At 65.7% G+C, this 17,745-nt stretch overlaps 1 protein-coding gene across 1 annotated transcript in view; it reads left to right on the top strand.

Moving 5' to 3' along the window:
- The window catches only part of SH3TC1 (SH3 domain and tetratricopeptide repeats 1), a 47,571-nt gene that overhangs the window by 4,002 nt on the left and 25,824 nt on the right, over positions 1 to 17,745 (top strand). The window contains 1 exon segment of the mRNA XM_040495310.1: positions 16,391 to 16,612. Coding sequence (XP_040351244.1) covers positions 16,423 to 16,612 — 190 coding nt within the window. The 5' untranslated portion in view covers positions 16,391 to 16,422.

Below are 17,745 nucleotides of genomic sequence, written 5' to 3' on the forward strand. Positions count from 1 at the left end.
GGCGCCTGGGTGGCTCAGCTGGTTAAGCATCCAACTCTCGATTTCGGCTCAGGGCATGATCTTGCGGTCCGTGAGTTCAAGCCCCACGTCGGGCTCTGTGCGGACAGCTCAGAGCCTGGAGCCTGCTTTAGATTCTGTGTCTCCCTCTCTCTCTGCTCCTCCCCCCGCTCACACTCTGTCTCTGTCTCTCTCTCTCTCAAAAATAAATAAACATTAAAAAAAAATTTCTTTTGGGCTGCCTGGGTGGCTCCGTCGGTTAAGCGTCCGACTTCGACTCAGGTCGCGATCTCACGGTTCGTGGGTTCAAGCCCCGCATCAGGCTCTGTGCTGACGGCTCAGAGCCTGGAGCTTGCTTCCGATTCTGTGTCTCCTTCTCTCTCTGCCCCTCCCCTGCTCTCTCTCTCTCTCTCTCTCAAAAATAAATTAAAAAAAAATTTTTTTAAATGGGGAAACACCAGACCAATCGCGACGGAAGGACATTCCCCAAACATGGTTGTGGCCAGTCCTTCCCAAAAGTAAGGTCATGAAGAGCAGGGACACTCAAATGTGGTGGTGCCCTCGGTGGCTCTGAGGACTGGAAGGACATCAGGGGAAAACAGAGGCAATTGAACCAAGTGTGGACTTTGGTGAATAATGACGAGTCAGTGTGTGACTCGTTCACCAAGTGTGACAAGCGTGCCACAGGCATGGGACGCGTTAACTGCAGGGGATGCCGGGTGTGGGTGTGTGGGAGCTGCGTGCTTTCAGGGCGACGTTTCTCTAAATCTGAACTGTTTTAGATACAATTAGATAAAAAAAAGAGGCTGTGTCTGCAGGTGCCCGGCGCTCGGGCCCTGAGCGTGGCCCCGCGTCACCGGGCTCTCTCCCGTAATTATGGGGCACCCACGCCCCCGTCCCAGACCCTGTCCTGCCCATGGATAGGGTGCCTGAGGCTGTCAGGTAAATGACTCACCCAAGGCGCCCGTTAGCCTGGGATTCGGGTCAGTGAACAGGACGTCGCTGAGCCCCCGCCAGGCACCGGGCACCATGTTAGAGGGCACAGTGCCTGTCTGCCCTCGGCCGGCTCTGGGAGACTTGCAGAGGGCTGAGCTGTGGGAGGGTCGGCCGGGCCCAGGCGGACAGGGCAAAGGCAAAGCACTCCCTCCCCTCCTCTGCCAACCCCTCCCACAAGCGGGAGCAATCCCAGAAGGCTCCCAGAGGCGGTGAGGGCCGAGTCGTGTTTGGAAGGAGGCATGAGAGTTCGCCGGGGAGGGAAGACTGTGCTCCAGGCAGAGGAGCATCCTCTGCCAAGCCCTCGCTCACGGTGGGGAAGGGCGGAGAGGGGCGATGTGCGGGCAGCTCCCTGTCCTCCCTGATGGGGTGAGTGGGGTGGGCGATGATGGGGACTCAGAGGAGAGGCCAGGCCCAGCTGAGGATGTTTATTTTATACCTTGGGTTACAACCCGATTCTACTATATTTTGATGCTCCTAGCGTTCTCGCTTTGGCCATTGGGAGTTCTTGATTGGCTCCTGCGTTCCTTTGACATCATCCCACCAGGGTGGGATCCATCCATCTGTCTGTCCTTTGTCCCTCCCTCCCTCCCACTTCCTACTTTCTGGGACCATAAGAAGCCCTAGGCTTTGTGTTTAGCTCAAGCTGGGGGATGTAGCTCACGTGCCCAGGCTTGGCTCCGAGCGCCTCCTCCAGGCAGCCTCCCCAGCTGCCCCAGGCGGGATCCTGGCCGTGTGGTGGCCCCGGCCTCTCTGGGCATCCCTTGTCACGGTCGCTCCGGCTGTGCTGTCTTGTCTCCATACGTTTCCTTGGCTGCTGTCACCAGTAGGCTGAGGGCTCTGCAGGCGGGGCTGTCTGGCGCCCTGGGCCGGGCACCGAGTAGGGCCGGCAGGTGCGGGGCTGGGTGGTGCCGCAGCCCCCGAGCCCTGCTCTCATTGTATAGTAATGACCGTAACAGCTCTGCTTTGTGTGACCCTCTCTGCACGCTGCGCACAGCCAGTGTAGGGTCTGCGGGAACCGGTGCATGGGGTGCCTGGACCCCAGAGCTACGCTCTCTGCACGCAGGAGAGGGAGGGGGAGGAGGTGCACATCCCACAGCGAGTGAGAGGGGACCCTGGGGGTGGCCGCTAGGCTGTCGCGGAAGCCGTGACACGGCCCATGAGAGCTCGCCGCTGGGCGGCCTGCGTGGGACGGGCACAGGTGTGGGGCTCAGAGCCCATGGCGGGCCATGCGGAGGAGGCTGTGACCCTGACCCCGTCTCTGTGACATGGGTCAGAGGGCACAAGTGCTGTGGCCAGGGCCCGCCCGGTGCCGTTCGCACACGCTTCGGGTCTCGTCCGCCCAGCTGGCCCCCCCCCCCCCCACCGGAGACCAGGAAGAAAGGGAGCCCCTGGATAATGGGCAGGTGGAAAAGGTCAGCGTCTGTAGGGCTCAGGGCCTCCGAGGGGCGTCATTCAGGGATCCGCCCCTTCTGCGCGCCCGGCAGGCAGATCTGTGCTCCCAGGCTGGCTGGCGCTCAGGGTCCTGTGGGGCTTGGGCCGCCCACCGCGCCCTTCAGTGGCTCTGTGTCTCCGTCATTTCACAACCGCGTGTGGGGCCCATCGACGCCCCTGAGGCGCCCCCGTTGTGGGTCCTCGCGTGTTAACCAAGCGACAGCCTCTGCGGAGACCCCAGTTACAGTGCGGACGAGCTCAGGGCGCTGGGGGCTGGGGCAGGGGGGGCTTGTGCCGCTCGGCTCAGGGGAGGCTGGAAGGAGGCAGGGCCAGCGGGACGCTTTGGCGAGTGGCGGTCAGAGCCTGGTGGAGAAGCTGACCAGGAAGAGGGACGTGCAAATGCAGGGCCGGGGCCGGGGGCTCAGATGGCCACAGGCCGGGGACCATGGGGGGCAGGTGTCCAGGTCCCCCCAAGAGGAGTGCCTTGTGCTCCAGCTCCGCCCCCGGGGCTCAGAGATGGAACCCTGGAACCGCCAGTGTGGACAGACAGACAGACGGCTCCAGAAGTCCCCAACTGCGCGAGCGCACGGGGCCGGTGCGGGCGGAGAGGTGTGGCCGGTGCAGGTGCAGAAAGAGGCCTTCGGAGGGGGCGTGTGGTCCGCTGGTCCGAGAAAACAGGGAGGCGGACGTGGTGGGAGCCGGTGGCCTGGACGAGGCCGGTTTTGAGGCAGGGGTGGGGATGGGGGGGGCGAGGCCGGGCTGAGCAGGGAAGGAGGTGCTGCTGGGAAGGGAGCAGGAAGAGGGGAAGTGGCCAAACAATACGTGCCCCCCGAATGCCCTCAGCGACCTGGGGGCTGACAGGGCCACCCTCCTGCGTGTCCCAGCACAGGCCAAGGGGGCCTCGGGAGTGAGTCCTGCGGAAATTCCCGCCTAAGCCTGCCCACGCCCCCCCCACCCACTGCCCCCGACCTGGGCCTGGTTTCCAGGGAGATGGGTCGGGGCTGGGAGGACTTCACCGTCACGCCCGGGAGGCCTTTGGGAAGCGTGTGCTCTGCTGGGTTAATGTTTGCGTAAGCGAGTTTCCAGATCCGCCCCCTGGTGACTGGGCTTCGGGGAATGTCCAGAATTGCAGCCGGGGTCCCACACCCAGAGTCAGGAACGCTGCTGCTCTGGGGAGCGAGGTTCAGTGGGATCAGGGTGTCCCTGGGGTCTCGTCTGTAAGCCGGGGCGACTCGGGCCGCTCCTCCCGCCTCCTCCGTGCACCCCGCCCTGGGTCACCCCACGGCCCACAGCCGGACGGTCCGGTGGGTAGGACGCGCCTGTACCACAAAGGGAGAAACCGGGGTGCTCCTGAGACTTGGCCGCTGGCAGCCGTGTGGCCCCTTGGGACCCCATCCCTCGTCGAGGAGGGGGCTGCTGAGAGCTGGCGGGCACCGTGGCGCCCCTGCAGGCGTGAGGCACGGGCTCCCTAGGCGGGCAGCGAAGATAGTCTCTATGCCTTCTAACCGGCTTCCTCTGAGGACCCAAGGCGTATTATTTGGGGTGCAAGGAGGGGCGCCCCACTTAAGTCTCCGTTTCTGGAAGCACCTGGCCTCCCTGGCCGCTCCAGATGCAGGAGCGTGGTCTGGAGGAGCGCCCGGCCAGCTCTCGGGCCGCCCTGCCCGGCCGAGTCAGCGAGTCCCTGGCGTGAAGGCTGGATGGTCATGACCTGGGGGGGGGGGGGCGGGGGGGGGGGGGGCGGGGAGCGTCATCAGTCCCGGCCGAGGTTCGGGAACTGCTGACAGCTTCCTGCAGCCTGTGACCCGGCCCGGGGTGGCCGTCAGTCATCACAGGCCTGTTTGGTCCCAATATCCTTGTTTTGCAAAGAGCAGTTCCTGAAATCTCGCCGACTCGAGCTTTGCTCATCTTTGATTGGGGCATTTTCAGCCGCTGAGACCAAAAATACCAAACACCGGCGGCGCCTCGCGGAGCACGGCCCCGTTCTTGCCCTTTCTGTGTGGCCGGTGGCAGCTGGGTGCCAGGCTCCAGGCTCGCGGCGTCTGTCTCCATCCCCGATGCCTCTGTCCTCAGACCCGGGCGTGCCGACGGGCATGTCCAGCCCGACCTTCCGGGTTCCTAGACCCGGGTGGGGCTCAGGGACACGGGCCCCGGGGGGGTGCGTGCTGCCCCGTCTGTTTGCCTGTCTGGAAAATTGTATTAGGCCGGGTCACATCTGCATCACACAGGTGGGGAGCCAGAGACCGGGAAAGACGACGGGGTGTTCTTAGCGTGGACCACGGGAACGCTGGGGACCCTGTTTCCCGCGACCTTGGCTGAGGGGGCGTTCTCTTCCTGAGTCTGGGTTTCCTTCCCCAGTCACCTGGGTTTATTTGACGCTCCTCTCCTACACGCGAAGTGCTGGTTCTCGCTAATACTTGACAATTTAACTGTGTTTGCAGGTACAGCCACGACCAGGGGTTGGAGGGGGCAGGACGCAGCTTCATGTACTCTCCCCTGTGCCAGCTCCAAGCCTGTGCCCCGTCCCCCGGCGCCAGGACTGGCCCCCACCCCGCTCCGCTTGAACCTTTGTACATCCCAATCCCAGGGCGGCAGGGAACGCCTGTGGGCTGGCTCCTTCCTGCCTCGGGGTGGGGGGTGGGGGGGGGGGATCCTGAGATGCTTTTCCACGTGTGCCCACCCCACCCATTCTCCAGAGCAGGGCCCACTCTGAGGGCCGGATCCGACCCCTGTTTTGTATACAAGGTCTCACCTGCACAAGGTGCACCTGTTGTGGACCATTTGCGTGAACGCCGCCTACCGCCTACGTGGCATCCTCTGTTTCACGCTCCCCTGGCCTGGACCCGCCTGATGAGAACGCATTGTCGCCTCCGCTCTACAACTGCCTGTGTGGCCTCAGCGGGTCTTGTTTTCTGCCGCCCAGGGCGGCTGGAGAGACCCGGAGCCCAGGGAGCAGGGAGAAGTCGCGCACCCTACCCTACCGCCCCTGGGGGCCTCTGCATTCCTGAGGTTCACCATTCTGACCGGCTGTGGATTAACCCTGGGGGCAAGAGCGTGACCTGGCCTCTCCAGCTTCCATAACGCCGCAGAGCTACGTGTCTGGATACGGGTTGTCTAGGTGGAGGCTGGGTTTAAGGGCTCTTCTGTCTGGCCCTGGCCCCGGGAAGACCTCTGCAACGCCCCCTCTTGGCCTCGTCTTGAAAGACTCAGCCCAGAGGCCTCCACTTCCAAGAAGTCTTCCTTGATTCTCTCCTCCTCTCCTTTCCGTCCCAGGCTTCCCTTTGCCCCTGTAAGGACCGTGCTACTTTGTCCCAGTCTCTTTCCAGGTCTGTGTGCCCAGATTGCCTGTGGGACCTGATGGCCGGGAGCCTGGAAGGCAGAGCGGAGATGGGAGGGCCAAGATCGTTGATGGGGGTGGGGGGCGGGTAGCGTCGAACCCCAGAGAGCAGAGCTGTCTCAAGATCGGGTAGGGGATCTAGCAAGACGCTGGGCCACGGGCAAGGGAGGGTGTCCTGGGGAGCCCCGCTGGGCCGGGGGAGGCCTGGGTCGCAGTCCCAGAGAACTGGAAATACCTTAGGAGGACGTGACGAAATTCAGAATCGCCTTTAATCTTCACTTGACCACAGCTGTTGCTATCTGCCCCGAGAGCTAAACAATAAGAAATAAGCAAAGGGTGAAAGGCAGGGCCCCCTCAGCCCCCGGCGTCCCAGCTCTGGATTGCAGCCCGGGGTCCCATCCCCGCTGAGCAGGGGTGAGTCAGCGCCCCGGGTTCGGGTTCGGCAGGAGCTGCCTAAGGGCTCGGAGGAAAGAAATCTCTGCCTGTATCACAAGGTGGGGTCCAGGGTGGAGTCAGGCGGATTTAGGGCGGGAGGGGGGCCGCCAGGAACCCTGGGAGATCATCCTGGAAGTTACAGCCGCTGGGCTGGGCGGGGCTGGGCTGGGGGCTTGCAGGCGCAGCTGGTCCCCTGGGTGGTGCAGACTTTCCCAAGGGAAGGACACATAACCGGTTTGGGTACTTCCCAGGGCCACCTGGGACAGCCTCCATCTGGAAGGAAGCCTTAGACTGTCTTCCCTGCAAAGGACACTGGGGAGACAGGGACCGAGTGACAGCGTGTGGTCAAGGGATGTAGAGTGCCAGGCTCCGTGTGCTTCAGCGTAACCGTCCACATGACCCCTCGGGGAGGCCCTGCCCGTGCGGCTACTTCCCCCGTCCCCTCTCGGAGGAGCCTCCGTGTCCTCCGAGTCCTGTGCGACTCCCCGAGGCCGCACAGAGGACACAGGCCAGGCCAGTCTCCCACCCTGAGCGTGGGCTGTGGTGTGTCAGATCCCGGCCTTCCGCGGACACGCGTGCTCTCCCGGGTGCGGGGAGTCGTGCCCACGGCTTCCACACTGGCTAGAAAACGTGTCTCTTCGTCCCGAGCAGCAAAATGCGGGACACGAGCCGCTTCCCAAACGTGCTCGGCCCTCTGTCGGGGAAAGCGCCGCCCTCACGGTTTGGTTTGCTTTCCATCCAGCACCCTCATACCTGCACGAGGGCTTCCTGGAGGAGGGGAAAGGCGGGCCCCAGAGGCAGGTGCTCGGAAAAGCTCTACGGACACTGGACTCTGTGGACAGCTGGGCAGCTTCCAGACGTGCCCCCCACCCCCCGGCACCTTACGATTCAGCGAGACATCGGCCGGTCCCTGTGATGTGAAAAGGGGCAGAATTGCCGTCCGAGAGAATTAAAATCAGACTGTGGTGCTCGAAGCATGGGGTCTGATGACTTGCAAAACGCCGGCCTCGGACCGGACTTGCTCTCCGAGTTCCTGGGAGTCAGGGCATCCGCCCCGGCGCTGGGTGGACCTGAGACCCCGGCTGGCGCCACTGCCTGAGGGCCCCGCGACCCTGGGCGGCAGCCGCCTCTGCGTCCAGCGCGTGGCGGTAACACTCACACCAGGAGGGCTCTAACCCACGCATCTAGCATCTTCTTGGCAAGTGTGATGGGATTTATTGCCGCAGCCGTGTTAGGCACCAGAGCCGTTGAGGCGTGTGTGGGTGGGGGGAGGGCATTTAGAGACCTCCACGTGGGACTCCACCTTCTGCAAAGGGGGCAGCGAGGCCCCGGGAGTGACAGGCTCTCCCAGAGGGACTCACAGCCTGGGCAGTGTGGGCCGGCCGCATACCCAGCCTCCACGAGGGACCCTTGTTTGCAAAGTCCCCTGACCTAGTAAGCTCGTGTTCTTCCTCTGGAGGGTTCCTGGGGTGCACTTGCGGAATTGGGGTGCACTCCGGAGTTGGGGGTGCACGGTGCAGAATCGGGCACCCTGTGCTTAAGGCTGCATTCTCTGGGGTCGGTGCGATCAGCAGAGTCCGGGTGCGCCATGCAAAGTCGAGACACCGGATTGGGGTGTGCCGTGGGGAACTGGGGTGCATCCTGTGGAGTCTGAGTGCTCTGCAGCGCGGACGAACGCTGGGCACACTCGGGGAGGCCCTGGGAAACCCCCGCCCCCGGCCTTGGACCAAGAGCGTAGCTGCGGAGACAAACAGGATGCGGGGTCTCGGGCTGCAGCAGGGGACAATGGCCAGGAGAGGAAGTGTGTCCAGACCCTGTTATGGATGTGGAGCCCATCTGAGACCTCGTTCAGCACAATTTCCAGAAAAACGAAGGGAGAAGAGGCCAAGCATCTGGTGTCGTGCGCCGGTGGGGTTCTGGAGCGCAGGCTGGGGAGCCGGGGGTCCCACCTCACAGGCTCGGGGCGGAGGCCGAGAGGAGCAGGGGGATGCGTGGAGGGCACGCAGGGGGTGGAGAGGGAGGTCTCCGTGCTGGTGCCCAGGAGCAGCCCCCGGGGTCCCCCGGGCCATGGCACAGGCCAGCCCCAGGCTGCGAGGGGCATAATGAGGGGTGGGCAGCCGAGAGCTCTCGTTTGCCTGGAGAGCTGTGCCCCTGGTGAATCCAAAACGCCAAGGTCGTGTGGCCAGCGCGGCAGAGCTGACCTTCAAGGTGCTGTCCACAGATGCAGGTGCCCACCTCCTACCCCTTGTGGTAGGCGCTCTCCCCTCTGGTGAGAAGGCCGGAGGGGTGACAGGGGGCCCGGGGGTGCTGTGGGCCCATCCGTGGGCATCCGCAGGTGGCCAGCTGCCCTGCAAAGGGGGCTGGGGCCCCTGTGTCTGGATGGGGGAGGCAGGCCCGCCCCGGAGAGCGGCCGCAGGGGAGGAGCACCCATCCTGCAGAGGGGGGGCAAGGAGAATCCAACTTCCAATGCGCAGTGGGTCCTTCACACAGACGAGGGCATCGCCAGTCCCCAGGGCTGTGAGGGCAGAGGTACAGGGCGCTGGGCAGGCCCCGCTGGGCTGGGCAGGTTGGAAGCAGAGTTGGAGTGGATGGAGGGGGGTGGGGAGACGGAGAGGCAGGTGTCTGAGAGGGAGGAGCCTCAAGACAGGGCACCCGGACCTTGTTCAGGCCTCCCAGAGATGGGCAGGAGGACGCGCCCCTGAAGGACGACGGGAGGCTGAGGCGTGACCAGAGGGCGGCGCTGTGGCCAGGCAGGCGGGCGTGAGCGTTCACCAGCTGCCCTGTCCTGAGCCTGCTCCCCACTCCCACGGCCGTTTAGGGGTCCTGGGCGGAATGGTGACCCACGGGAACCTCAGAACACCACTTGGCGGAAGAGAAGAGGTGACGTGCAGGGGTGGCCACGTGCTGCTGGGGGAGCCCGAGCGACGTGGCCGGGAGCCCAGGAGCACCCAGGGCCCCGGGAGCTGGAGGAGGCGGGAAGGAGCCTCGGGAGGGGGCGCAGGCCCGCCCAGGCCCGATTTAGACTTCTGGCCTCCAGACGGGGAGGGACCGAGGCACCCGGTCTGTGGAGCTCTGTCACGGCAGCCCCAGGACACCGGCAGTGTGACCCTCACAGCTGTCCCTCCAGGGAGACAAGGCCACACCTCCCAGAGGGAAGGAGTTGCCCGAGGAAGCAGCTGTACCCCCTGCTCCGGCCCCTGGGACCCACAGAGGAGCGTCAGATCTGCCCGCGGCCAAGGAGACTGTGAAAATGCCTCCCCCTGACCCTTGGCTCCCGCTGTGGGGTCTCTGTGCAGCGGGCGGGGTGGCCGGGCTGGGCGTGTGCCGGGCATGGCTGTGCCCGTGACCTGCTGGAGCCCCCAGAGGGAGCCCCTCGCCCGCTCTCGGCCTCAGTGGCCGGCTCCACCCAGTGAGGCACTTGGGCTCTGGCCCCGCAGGGAGGGAGGGGAATTGGTAACTTTTGGTGGCTGTGGGTGACACCAGGAGCCGGTGAGAGGAAGGACAGGCGGGCAGGAGGGTGAGGACCGTTGTCCCCAGGTGACTAATGTCTGGAGATGTGTGTGGCCGTCACAGCTGGGCTGTGGGTGGTACGGGCATCTTGCTGGCCGGGCCGGGGTGCTGCTGAAATCCCACGTCTACACAGCAGCCACTCCCCACGGCAAAGAGCGATCGTCCCAAGTGTCAGCAGTGCGGCCCTTAGAAACCCCGGCCTCGGGGCTTTGGCATCTGTCAGACCCGTTCTGGGCTCTTCTAATCGTCACTGGCCTTGGGCATATCACGTGGCCTCCCTGAGCCTCAGTTTCACTGTGTGTGAAACAGTCACATTTCTACTGAATTGGAGATTTTTTCCTGGTCTGGTCCAGGCCAGATGTGAAAGCCTGGCCCGTCTGAGCACAGGACAGGGGAGAAGGTGGCTTTCCTGCCGTGATTCTTGGGGCCCGGCTGGGGCCGGCGACTGGAGCCGTGCCCCTGCCTCAGTGAGCGCACGGGAGGACAGGACGGGGCTGCGGGCTGACCCCAGTTCATTCCCTGCCTAGCATCCCCCCCACCCCTGGTGAGCGGAGCCCAGATCCCATCCCCAGGTGGGGCCCAGAGCCGGTGGGAAGTCAGGGAGCAAGGAGAATTGTGGTCCGACCCCGATCTGTCCCCGGCGAGCCAATGGGCTGGGGTAGCACCTGGCAGAGGGACGGGGCTGCTCGTGTGTCCGTGCATGTGTGTCCGTGTGGGGCAAGTGGAAGAGGAACAGAGCAGCGCTGAGGTTTGGCGGGGCCTCTCGGCCAGCGGCTGGTGCACTTCCCCAAGCCCGGGGCCCAGGCTGGGACCTGGGTGGTTCCCCGGCTCTCACAGCCTGGGGGCTGGGCGGTGGGCAGGCGGGCCGGGCGTGGAGCTGGTCCAGGGAGGAGCTAATGATCAACGCCAGGCGCGCTGGGCCAACCTCTCGCCACCGGCCCGGGGCGCAGGGAGGAAGTGTGGCAGGAAGCAGGGGGTGGTGGCAGCCGCGGTGCAGACAGCTGGGCTGTGGGCGGCCGGCCGGCCCGGCTGCCGGGACAGCCCGCGGGGCCAGCCAGCGAGGGGCCGGGAGCCGCCACCGGGTGCCTGCGGTCTTGCCGCCCACCCCCCCCCCCCACCGGGCGGGGAGCGGCGTCTGAGCAGCGGGAGCAGGTATGGGGGGCGCTGGGCCGGGCGGGGCAGGTGTTGGCCCCGGAGCCGGGTCTTGCCGTGCACGGTGGGGTCTAAGAACAGCCTCTCAACTTTGGATTTCTCGAAGCCTTTTCTGCTGTGTTGGGACCGTGGGAGCAGAGCTGTGGCCTGGGGAGCCCGGAGGTCTGGGTCCCGGTTAGTAGACGGCAGCCGGAACTCGGGAACGCTGGCCCAGCCTGGCTTCTGTGAGCTCGCTTGACCCCACTCCGTGTGGGCGCTCAGCTGGCCTGTCCCCCGGCTGAGCACGCGGCCTGCGATAAGGGATTCCGGGTCTCAGGGGTCTCGTCCCCTGCCCTGGAACGGTGCCACCTCAGGCACACGCCGCAGGAGACGCCCCAAGACAGCCCAGGGTGGCTCTGCAGCGGTGGCCTGGCCACTCCGAGGTCACCAACCCTGGGCCTCTTTTCCGTCAACTAGATGGGGCGAGTGCCCTGACCAGGCGCACCCACCAGACGGTCGTGGGGGAGGACACGGGCCCAGGATTTCCAACGCCAGGTCCTGCCCTGGGTACGTGCTCCCAGCACACCAACTGAGACCCTCTCCCGGCTTCCAGTGACCCCTCCAGGCGCCCCAGGACCCCCAGCTCTGTGGCTGAACTCCTGGTGGGAGGCGGGGCGGGGGCTGGAGACAGGTGCTGCACTCGGCTCCTCTGGGTTCGAATCCCATGTGTGCTTCCCCCCCCCCCCCCCCCCGGCGGGGCCGGGTCCCTGGCTGTAAGCCTCAGGTTGGCCACCTGTGAAAAGGGCACAGTGGCAGCCCCCTCCTCCCGCTCCCTGGGTCGTCACGAAGATTAAACGGCCGTGCTTGGTTAGCACTTGGGGGTGCTGTCTGTTCAGAACGTCAACACCGCTGTCAGTGACCACGACGCGTCCCGTATGGGCCGTTCTGACTTGATTCTCACAAAATCCCATGACGTGGGTGGGCTCCACCCTGCCTCCGGCAGAGAAAGCAGGCGTGGGGGTCACAGGTGAATTAGTTCCCCGGGGCTGCCGCGACACAGCCCCACACGCGGCGGCCGGCGATGAGACCTGACTCTCTCGTGGTCCAGGGCCCCAAAGTCCAAAATCAAGGTGTCTCCAGGGTCCAGCTCCCTCCAGGGGCTCCAGGGGAGGGAACTTCCCGCCTCTTCCTGGGACTCCAGGCGCTCCTGGGCGGTGGGCCACATCCTCCGTCTGTCCTCTGTGGTCACATGGCCCCCACCCCCTGTCTGTCTGTCTGTGTCCCTCCTCTTCTTATAAGACGCCTTCTGAGGTTCCCTGGTGGGTACGAATCTGGGGGACACTGGTCACCCCAGTCTCGGGGTGACCAGACAGCTGTGAAGAGATGCTTCTTGGAGCTTGGACAAGGTCTGCGTGGGCCCACAAGGTATTTGTTCAGTACGAGCCCAGTGAATGCTCCGACCAGACCTCCCTGAACGTGTTCCAGGCTGGAAGGGTACAATCTCGCCCTCTGCTAAACCCACACTTGTTAAGTGCCAGCTGCCACCCTGGAGTACCATCTGTGCACTGCGTCGACGCCCCCGTGAGGCGCGAGTCTTCGTTCTCACCCTCCAGGTGGGCTGAGGGGGGCACGCAGGCTTTCCCGGCCCACCGACCCCACGTGTCTGTGCTCTGGGGCCACACTCCCCCCTCCTGGGCTGGGCGCTGGCCAGGGCCCGGGGGCTGCTGCGGACCCAGCAGGTGCCCCTTGGGTTTGTCCCAGATACACCGAACAGAGAGGGAAAGGCCGGAAGGGAGAGTCTACCGTTGATGGTGACCAGCGAGCAGCCCCCCAGGACCGCAGGTCAGCGGCCCCGGCAGTGTGGGAGCCGCGTCTACGGCGGGAGCCACGGCCTGTGAGGCCAGGCAAGGCCATTATAGGAACCAGCGGGGAGGGAACTCTGGGCAGAGATTGGGCTCACTTCCTCATCTCCGGCCGCAACTAGGAACCCCGGGCTGAGGCCTGTCACTGGGGGCCCCGCCTGCTCGGGCACATCCATCACTGAGCAGGGGGGAGGGTCCGTGAGCCCAGGAAGCCTCCCCTTTCCTCAGGAAGCTGTCCCTGAGGCTGCCAGGAGCCCGGACGATGGGCCCGGACGCACACACGGACGGGCGAGTCCTGACCCGCGGGCAGAGGCGGGCAGAACGAAAGGCTGACATCCGGCTGCCGGGGCCCCTCCTGTACCCAAGGTGGGGACGCGGACCTGTCCCCTGAAGGGTGACGTGGCCGGCGGGGTGGGAGGCCTGGGCCCCTGCGTGGGCCTCGCAATGGAAGGGCAGAAGGACGGCGGACTGACCTCAAAGCCCCTTGAGCACCCCGGTCCTGACATCCACCTGTGGCGGGCAGCGGTGCGGGAGCAGGTGTGGGGAGCAGCGTTGGTGAGGCGAGAAGGGAAAGAATCAACTGGGGCTTGGACGTGGCTGGGGGCTGGGGCGGGCGGCCGGCACGCGGAGCCATATCCAGGAAGATGCGGAGGGGGCCTGGTGCTTTACGAGGAGGGAGACGGCGCGGGGAGCAGGGGGTGCAGGCCCCAGGGCCTGAGTGACGAGGCTGTGTGGAGACGGCCCTGGGTGACTGCAGACCCCAGCGGGCTTCTTCCCCTGGGCCCTGGCAGCATCCCTGGAGAGGGGAGGGGCTGCGGGGCCTGGCCGTGTGCAGGGGGGTGGGGTGCTGGCTGCTCCCTGGGTCAGGTGCCTCCTGCCCCACCCCCCCCCCAGGCTGTGCCCCTCAGATGGGAATCAGGTCCCGGTTGGAGGAGGGGCAGGGGCATCGCCTCTGTAAGCCTTGGGGGCCTTGGGCCGCTGGGGGAGTGTTGGTCCCTGTGGGGGGGGGAGGGTCCCTGTTTCTCCATAGTGAGGGGCTGTCTGGCAAGGCCACACGAGGGGCGCCAGAAACCCGGGGAGCCCTGCCTCTGCGGCCATTGTGGCTGTTCGACTTTTCCTTCTTTCCGTCTTTGTCGTTCGGATCGTAGAGGCGATCCTGGCTTGGAATGGGCTGAGAAGGCCCCGGCAGGAGTGGCTCTAGCATTTCGGGGAATGAAATGGAGGGTCCGCGGGGCGGTGGGCCGGGCAAAGCCCCTGGGGGCCGAGCCCCCCCGCCCCGAGTCACCGTCCAGGAGCCTGGGCAAGCTGCCACCGCTTGCCCAGTGCCCCTGGGACGCCTGCTGGTGCCCAGCCCGTGGAGGACACGTGTGGCTGGACTGAGTGTGCCGGGGGCCGAGCAGGGGCTCCCGCGGGAGCCCTGACCACTAATCCCCAAGGCCAGGAAGGAGGGCGGGCGGGGGCCTTACCGGTGACCCTGCGCGTCCTGTTCAGCTTGGGAGGAGCACAAGGCGGGAGGGGTCGGCCTGTCCCCTGGGGTCAGGGGGTGGGAGCCCGAGGTCTGGGCCCCCGCCCTCGCTCTCCACTCGCGCAGCTGTGAGGCTACTCATGCTTTGCCCCCCTTGGGACAGCAGGGCTGCAGCGACCTCGGACGTCTGGCTGTCTCTGGGGCTCTGCCCCACCGTGCCGTTGGCGACGTGGACGGCCACCTGTCAGCCCCTCCGCACGCGGTCGCCGCCTCCCCCTGCGCCCCTCCTGACTGCCCGGCGCCCTTCCCCTCACCTCCAGCGTCAGGAGAGCTCTCTTTGTCCCGGAACCAGCCCTGGCACGTGCGGGTGGCTTTCTGGGAACCCGGCTCGCTCTGCAGTCCTCGGGTTTGGGGAGTTTGGAGGGAGGCGGGAACAGGGGCTTTGAACGGATGGGGTTCTGTAAATAGTTGTGAAAATATTCCACACCGGGTCTAGTAAAGGTCCAGCTGCCCCTTTGTTTTTGGTGAAAATTTGAGGGGAGGAAATAAACCCAAGGCCCAGGGCGGCCCTGTCTCCACTCTCCTCAGTTCGTTCTGCACAAGTGCCAGAGGGAACTTTCCAAGGCACAGAACCAAACCCGCTACTCCGGGCTTTAAACGCTTCAGTGGCTCCTCCGCTTTCGTGGGGGTGCTCAACGCCTCTGGGGGCCTTCACCTCATCTGGGCTGCACCCCAGACCCACGGCGCCTCCCCGGCCGCCCCAGTGTGCGTCCTGCCTCCTGCCATGGGCAGCAGGTGCCTTGGGGAGACAGGGCCGGGCGCCGGTGGGGCTGTCCAGGCTGGGGGCTCCACGCTGCTGCCTCCGAGTTCTCTGTCCGCTGCCCGGGCCCTGCTCCCCAGCATCCGTCGGGAAGGGGGTGGGCCGGGAGGAAGCCACACTGGCATTGTTGTCCCTGGAGGGGGGGGCCGGGGGTGTTTTCCTGTCTCTGTGTGCTCTGTGCAGAGGGGATTCCCGCCGGCCTGTTCCGGCTTTGGCTTGAAATCCCATAGCTCATCATCAGGGATCAGGGAGGCTTGAAATAAGGGGGATTCCCTTAATTGTGCGTCCTAGCGTTGTTTCACCGACCTCCATGTGAAACGTGACCGAACAGGGCCATCCCTCGCCACCTGTGTCCCCAAGACCCGGCTGCACCCGGTCCCAATGGCCACAGCTGGGAGTCCTCCCCTCCCTTCCTCAGCCCTGGCCCTGCCACCGCCCCCCCGCCTTCCTTTGGAAAGGGGACTCTGTGTTGCCCTGTGTCCTGAGTGGTGACAGAGCTCCCACCCCAGGAGCACTGTGTGTCCATTTGTAACAGCCTCTCATCTCTGACCCCAGGCACGAGTGAAGCTTGATGACAGCTCCTGGCGGGGGGGGGGGGGGGGGGGGGGGGGGCTGGGAGGCCCAAGGGCGCCTGGCGTGGGGAGCAGTGGCCCGATCCTCCTCGGTTCTGCCTCGGCCACTTCCTCCTTCCCTGCCGTCCCCCACCTGCTTCCTTTCCTCGGCGGCGGCCCGGAACCTGGCCCATTTCCTGACCAATGGGATGGGACCACGTTCCAGCGGCCCCACGAGAGCCCAGGCCGAGCCCGCTGAGCCAGCTGGAGCCGAGGGGGTCGCTGTAAGGGGCAACGGGATCTCTTGGGAACCCGGGTCAGAATCACAGCGACACTGAGGCTTGTGCGAGTTGGACCCGGGTGGCTGCCTCTGGGGGCGTCCGTCTCAGCTCTAGCCGGACGGGACACGAGGGGGGACTCATCTCAAATGCAAGGTGCCGGGTGCCCCGCGAGGACTTCTCTGCTCCCTGTTCCCACACATCCGTCCAGCGCTTGCAGGGATGTTCGAGCACCAGGACGGGTCAGGCTCTGAGCTATTTCCTGGCGGCCCGTGGGCCGGCAAGAACGGGGCCCCATCTGTCCACCTGCAGGCGAGGCCGGTGTTGGCCTCCTCACCGGGCAAACGCCGCACCCGTCTCGGGAAGAGCACGTGGCTGGGGGCTTGGGGGTTCGGAGGGTCGTCCTAGCCGGGGAGGCAGCAGCGCACAGACGGACAGACCTCTGAAAGGAAGCGGAGACACCCTCCAGGCAAAGCGGAGGCTTCTCTCCTGACCCCGGCCCCTGTGGCGGCCTCTCCGTGGGCACCCGTGTTCCCGGAGAGGCCTCAGCGCTGACCACCACCCTCTGCTCTCCCCACAGCGGCCAGCGGGCATGCGGAGCCCCCGGTGCTGATGGTGCCGCCGCCCGTCATGGAGGGTCCAGGGGACGCGGCTGGCGAGGGGCCGGCCCCGATGGGGAGGGGGCCTGCGGGGCCCTCGGGAGGCGGTGGCCGCGGCCACGAGGTCCAGAGAGTGGCCGTGAGCTCGTCGGTCGCCTGGGAGCGCGTGGGGCCCGAGGAAGCCCAGGCTGTGGTCAGCGGTGGTGAGTACAGCGCGGGCCGTCCTCCCTGTTGTCCAGCCGCCCGCGGACGGAGCCGTGTCTGCGGCCAGGGTGTGTGTCGAAACAGAGTCCCGTGCCCAGTGAGTGCCCGCTCACCCTGCGAGAGACGGGGGCCCAGCTAGTGTGTCTCCAGGGGCGCGTGTCCGCGATAGCAGAACTTGGCGTGGCGAAGGGGAAGGGGGCTGGGAAAGTTCTAGAACGGCTGCACCTCGATGAATGGCTCTGTTACAAACCTTTGCGTTCCCGCAGTCCTGCTTTGTCCTCAGGACATAAAGCCCTGGGGTTGCTCAGCATGGGACCGCCCCATTCCTCTGAGGAGGATGCCCTGGGAGGGGCCCAGTGGCCAGGAAGGACCGGGCAAGGACCAGGCCGGGCCTCTTTCGGTGGGGGGGGAGATGAACCCAGAGACGTGGGCTCAGGAGGCTGTTCTGAGAAGCATGGCCGCGCTCCTGCCCGGGCCCTGGTGTAATCCTGATTGCCACTGGCTTGACTTGGGCCTCGGTTTCCCCACTTGGGAACCTGAGGGGTGGCAAGGGGATCTCCAGGACCCCGCTGTCTACCTCCTTGGGCTCTGGAGATGAGGGAAGGAGGGGAAAGACCCTCCCCGAGGCAGGGACGGCCTGTGCCTCCTGCCCTTCCCCAGGCTCCCCTGTCCTCACGTCTCCTCCCTCCTCCCGCTCCCCTGCCTGGCTGCCCGTTGGGGGTCTCCCAAAGGGGGCTTGCCCAAGGAGATGCCCAGCTGAGTGGCCAGTGGATGATGGATGCGCTGGGAGGATGGGAACAGAGCTTCACAAGGCACATCACGTCTGTCATCTCGGTCCTTCCGGGTGTGAGGGACACGGAAGGGGCCAGGGTGGCCCTCCTGGGTGCCGATACCCAAGGGGGAGGGGTCCCGCAGTCAGACACCTGCCCGGTCAGCAGACTCCTGGCTGTCGCTCAGTTGCGGAGCCCGTCCTCCCCTCTGGCCCCCGCGTGAGCCCCCTCCACCGACCCTGCACTTCGGGGTGTCTCCACAACCCTAGCCGGGTTGTCAGCCGCGCCCTACTCACCTCACGAGGCCGAGGGGGCGCGGTTCGCCCTCGGTCAGCGACTGGTGCAGACTGAACAGGACACAG

Source organism: Herpailurus yagouaroundi, unplaced genomic scaffold, assembly GCF_014898765.1.
Source record: "Herpailurus yagouaroundi ecotype Mexico unplaced genomic scaffold, PumYag 28, whole genome shotgun sequence".
Lineage (NCBI taxonomy): Eukaryota > Metazoa > Chordata > Mammalia > Carnivora > Felidae > Herpailurus > Herpailurus yagouaroundi.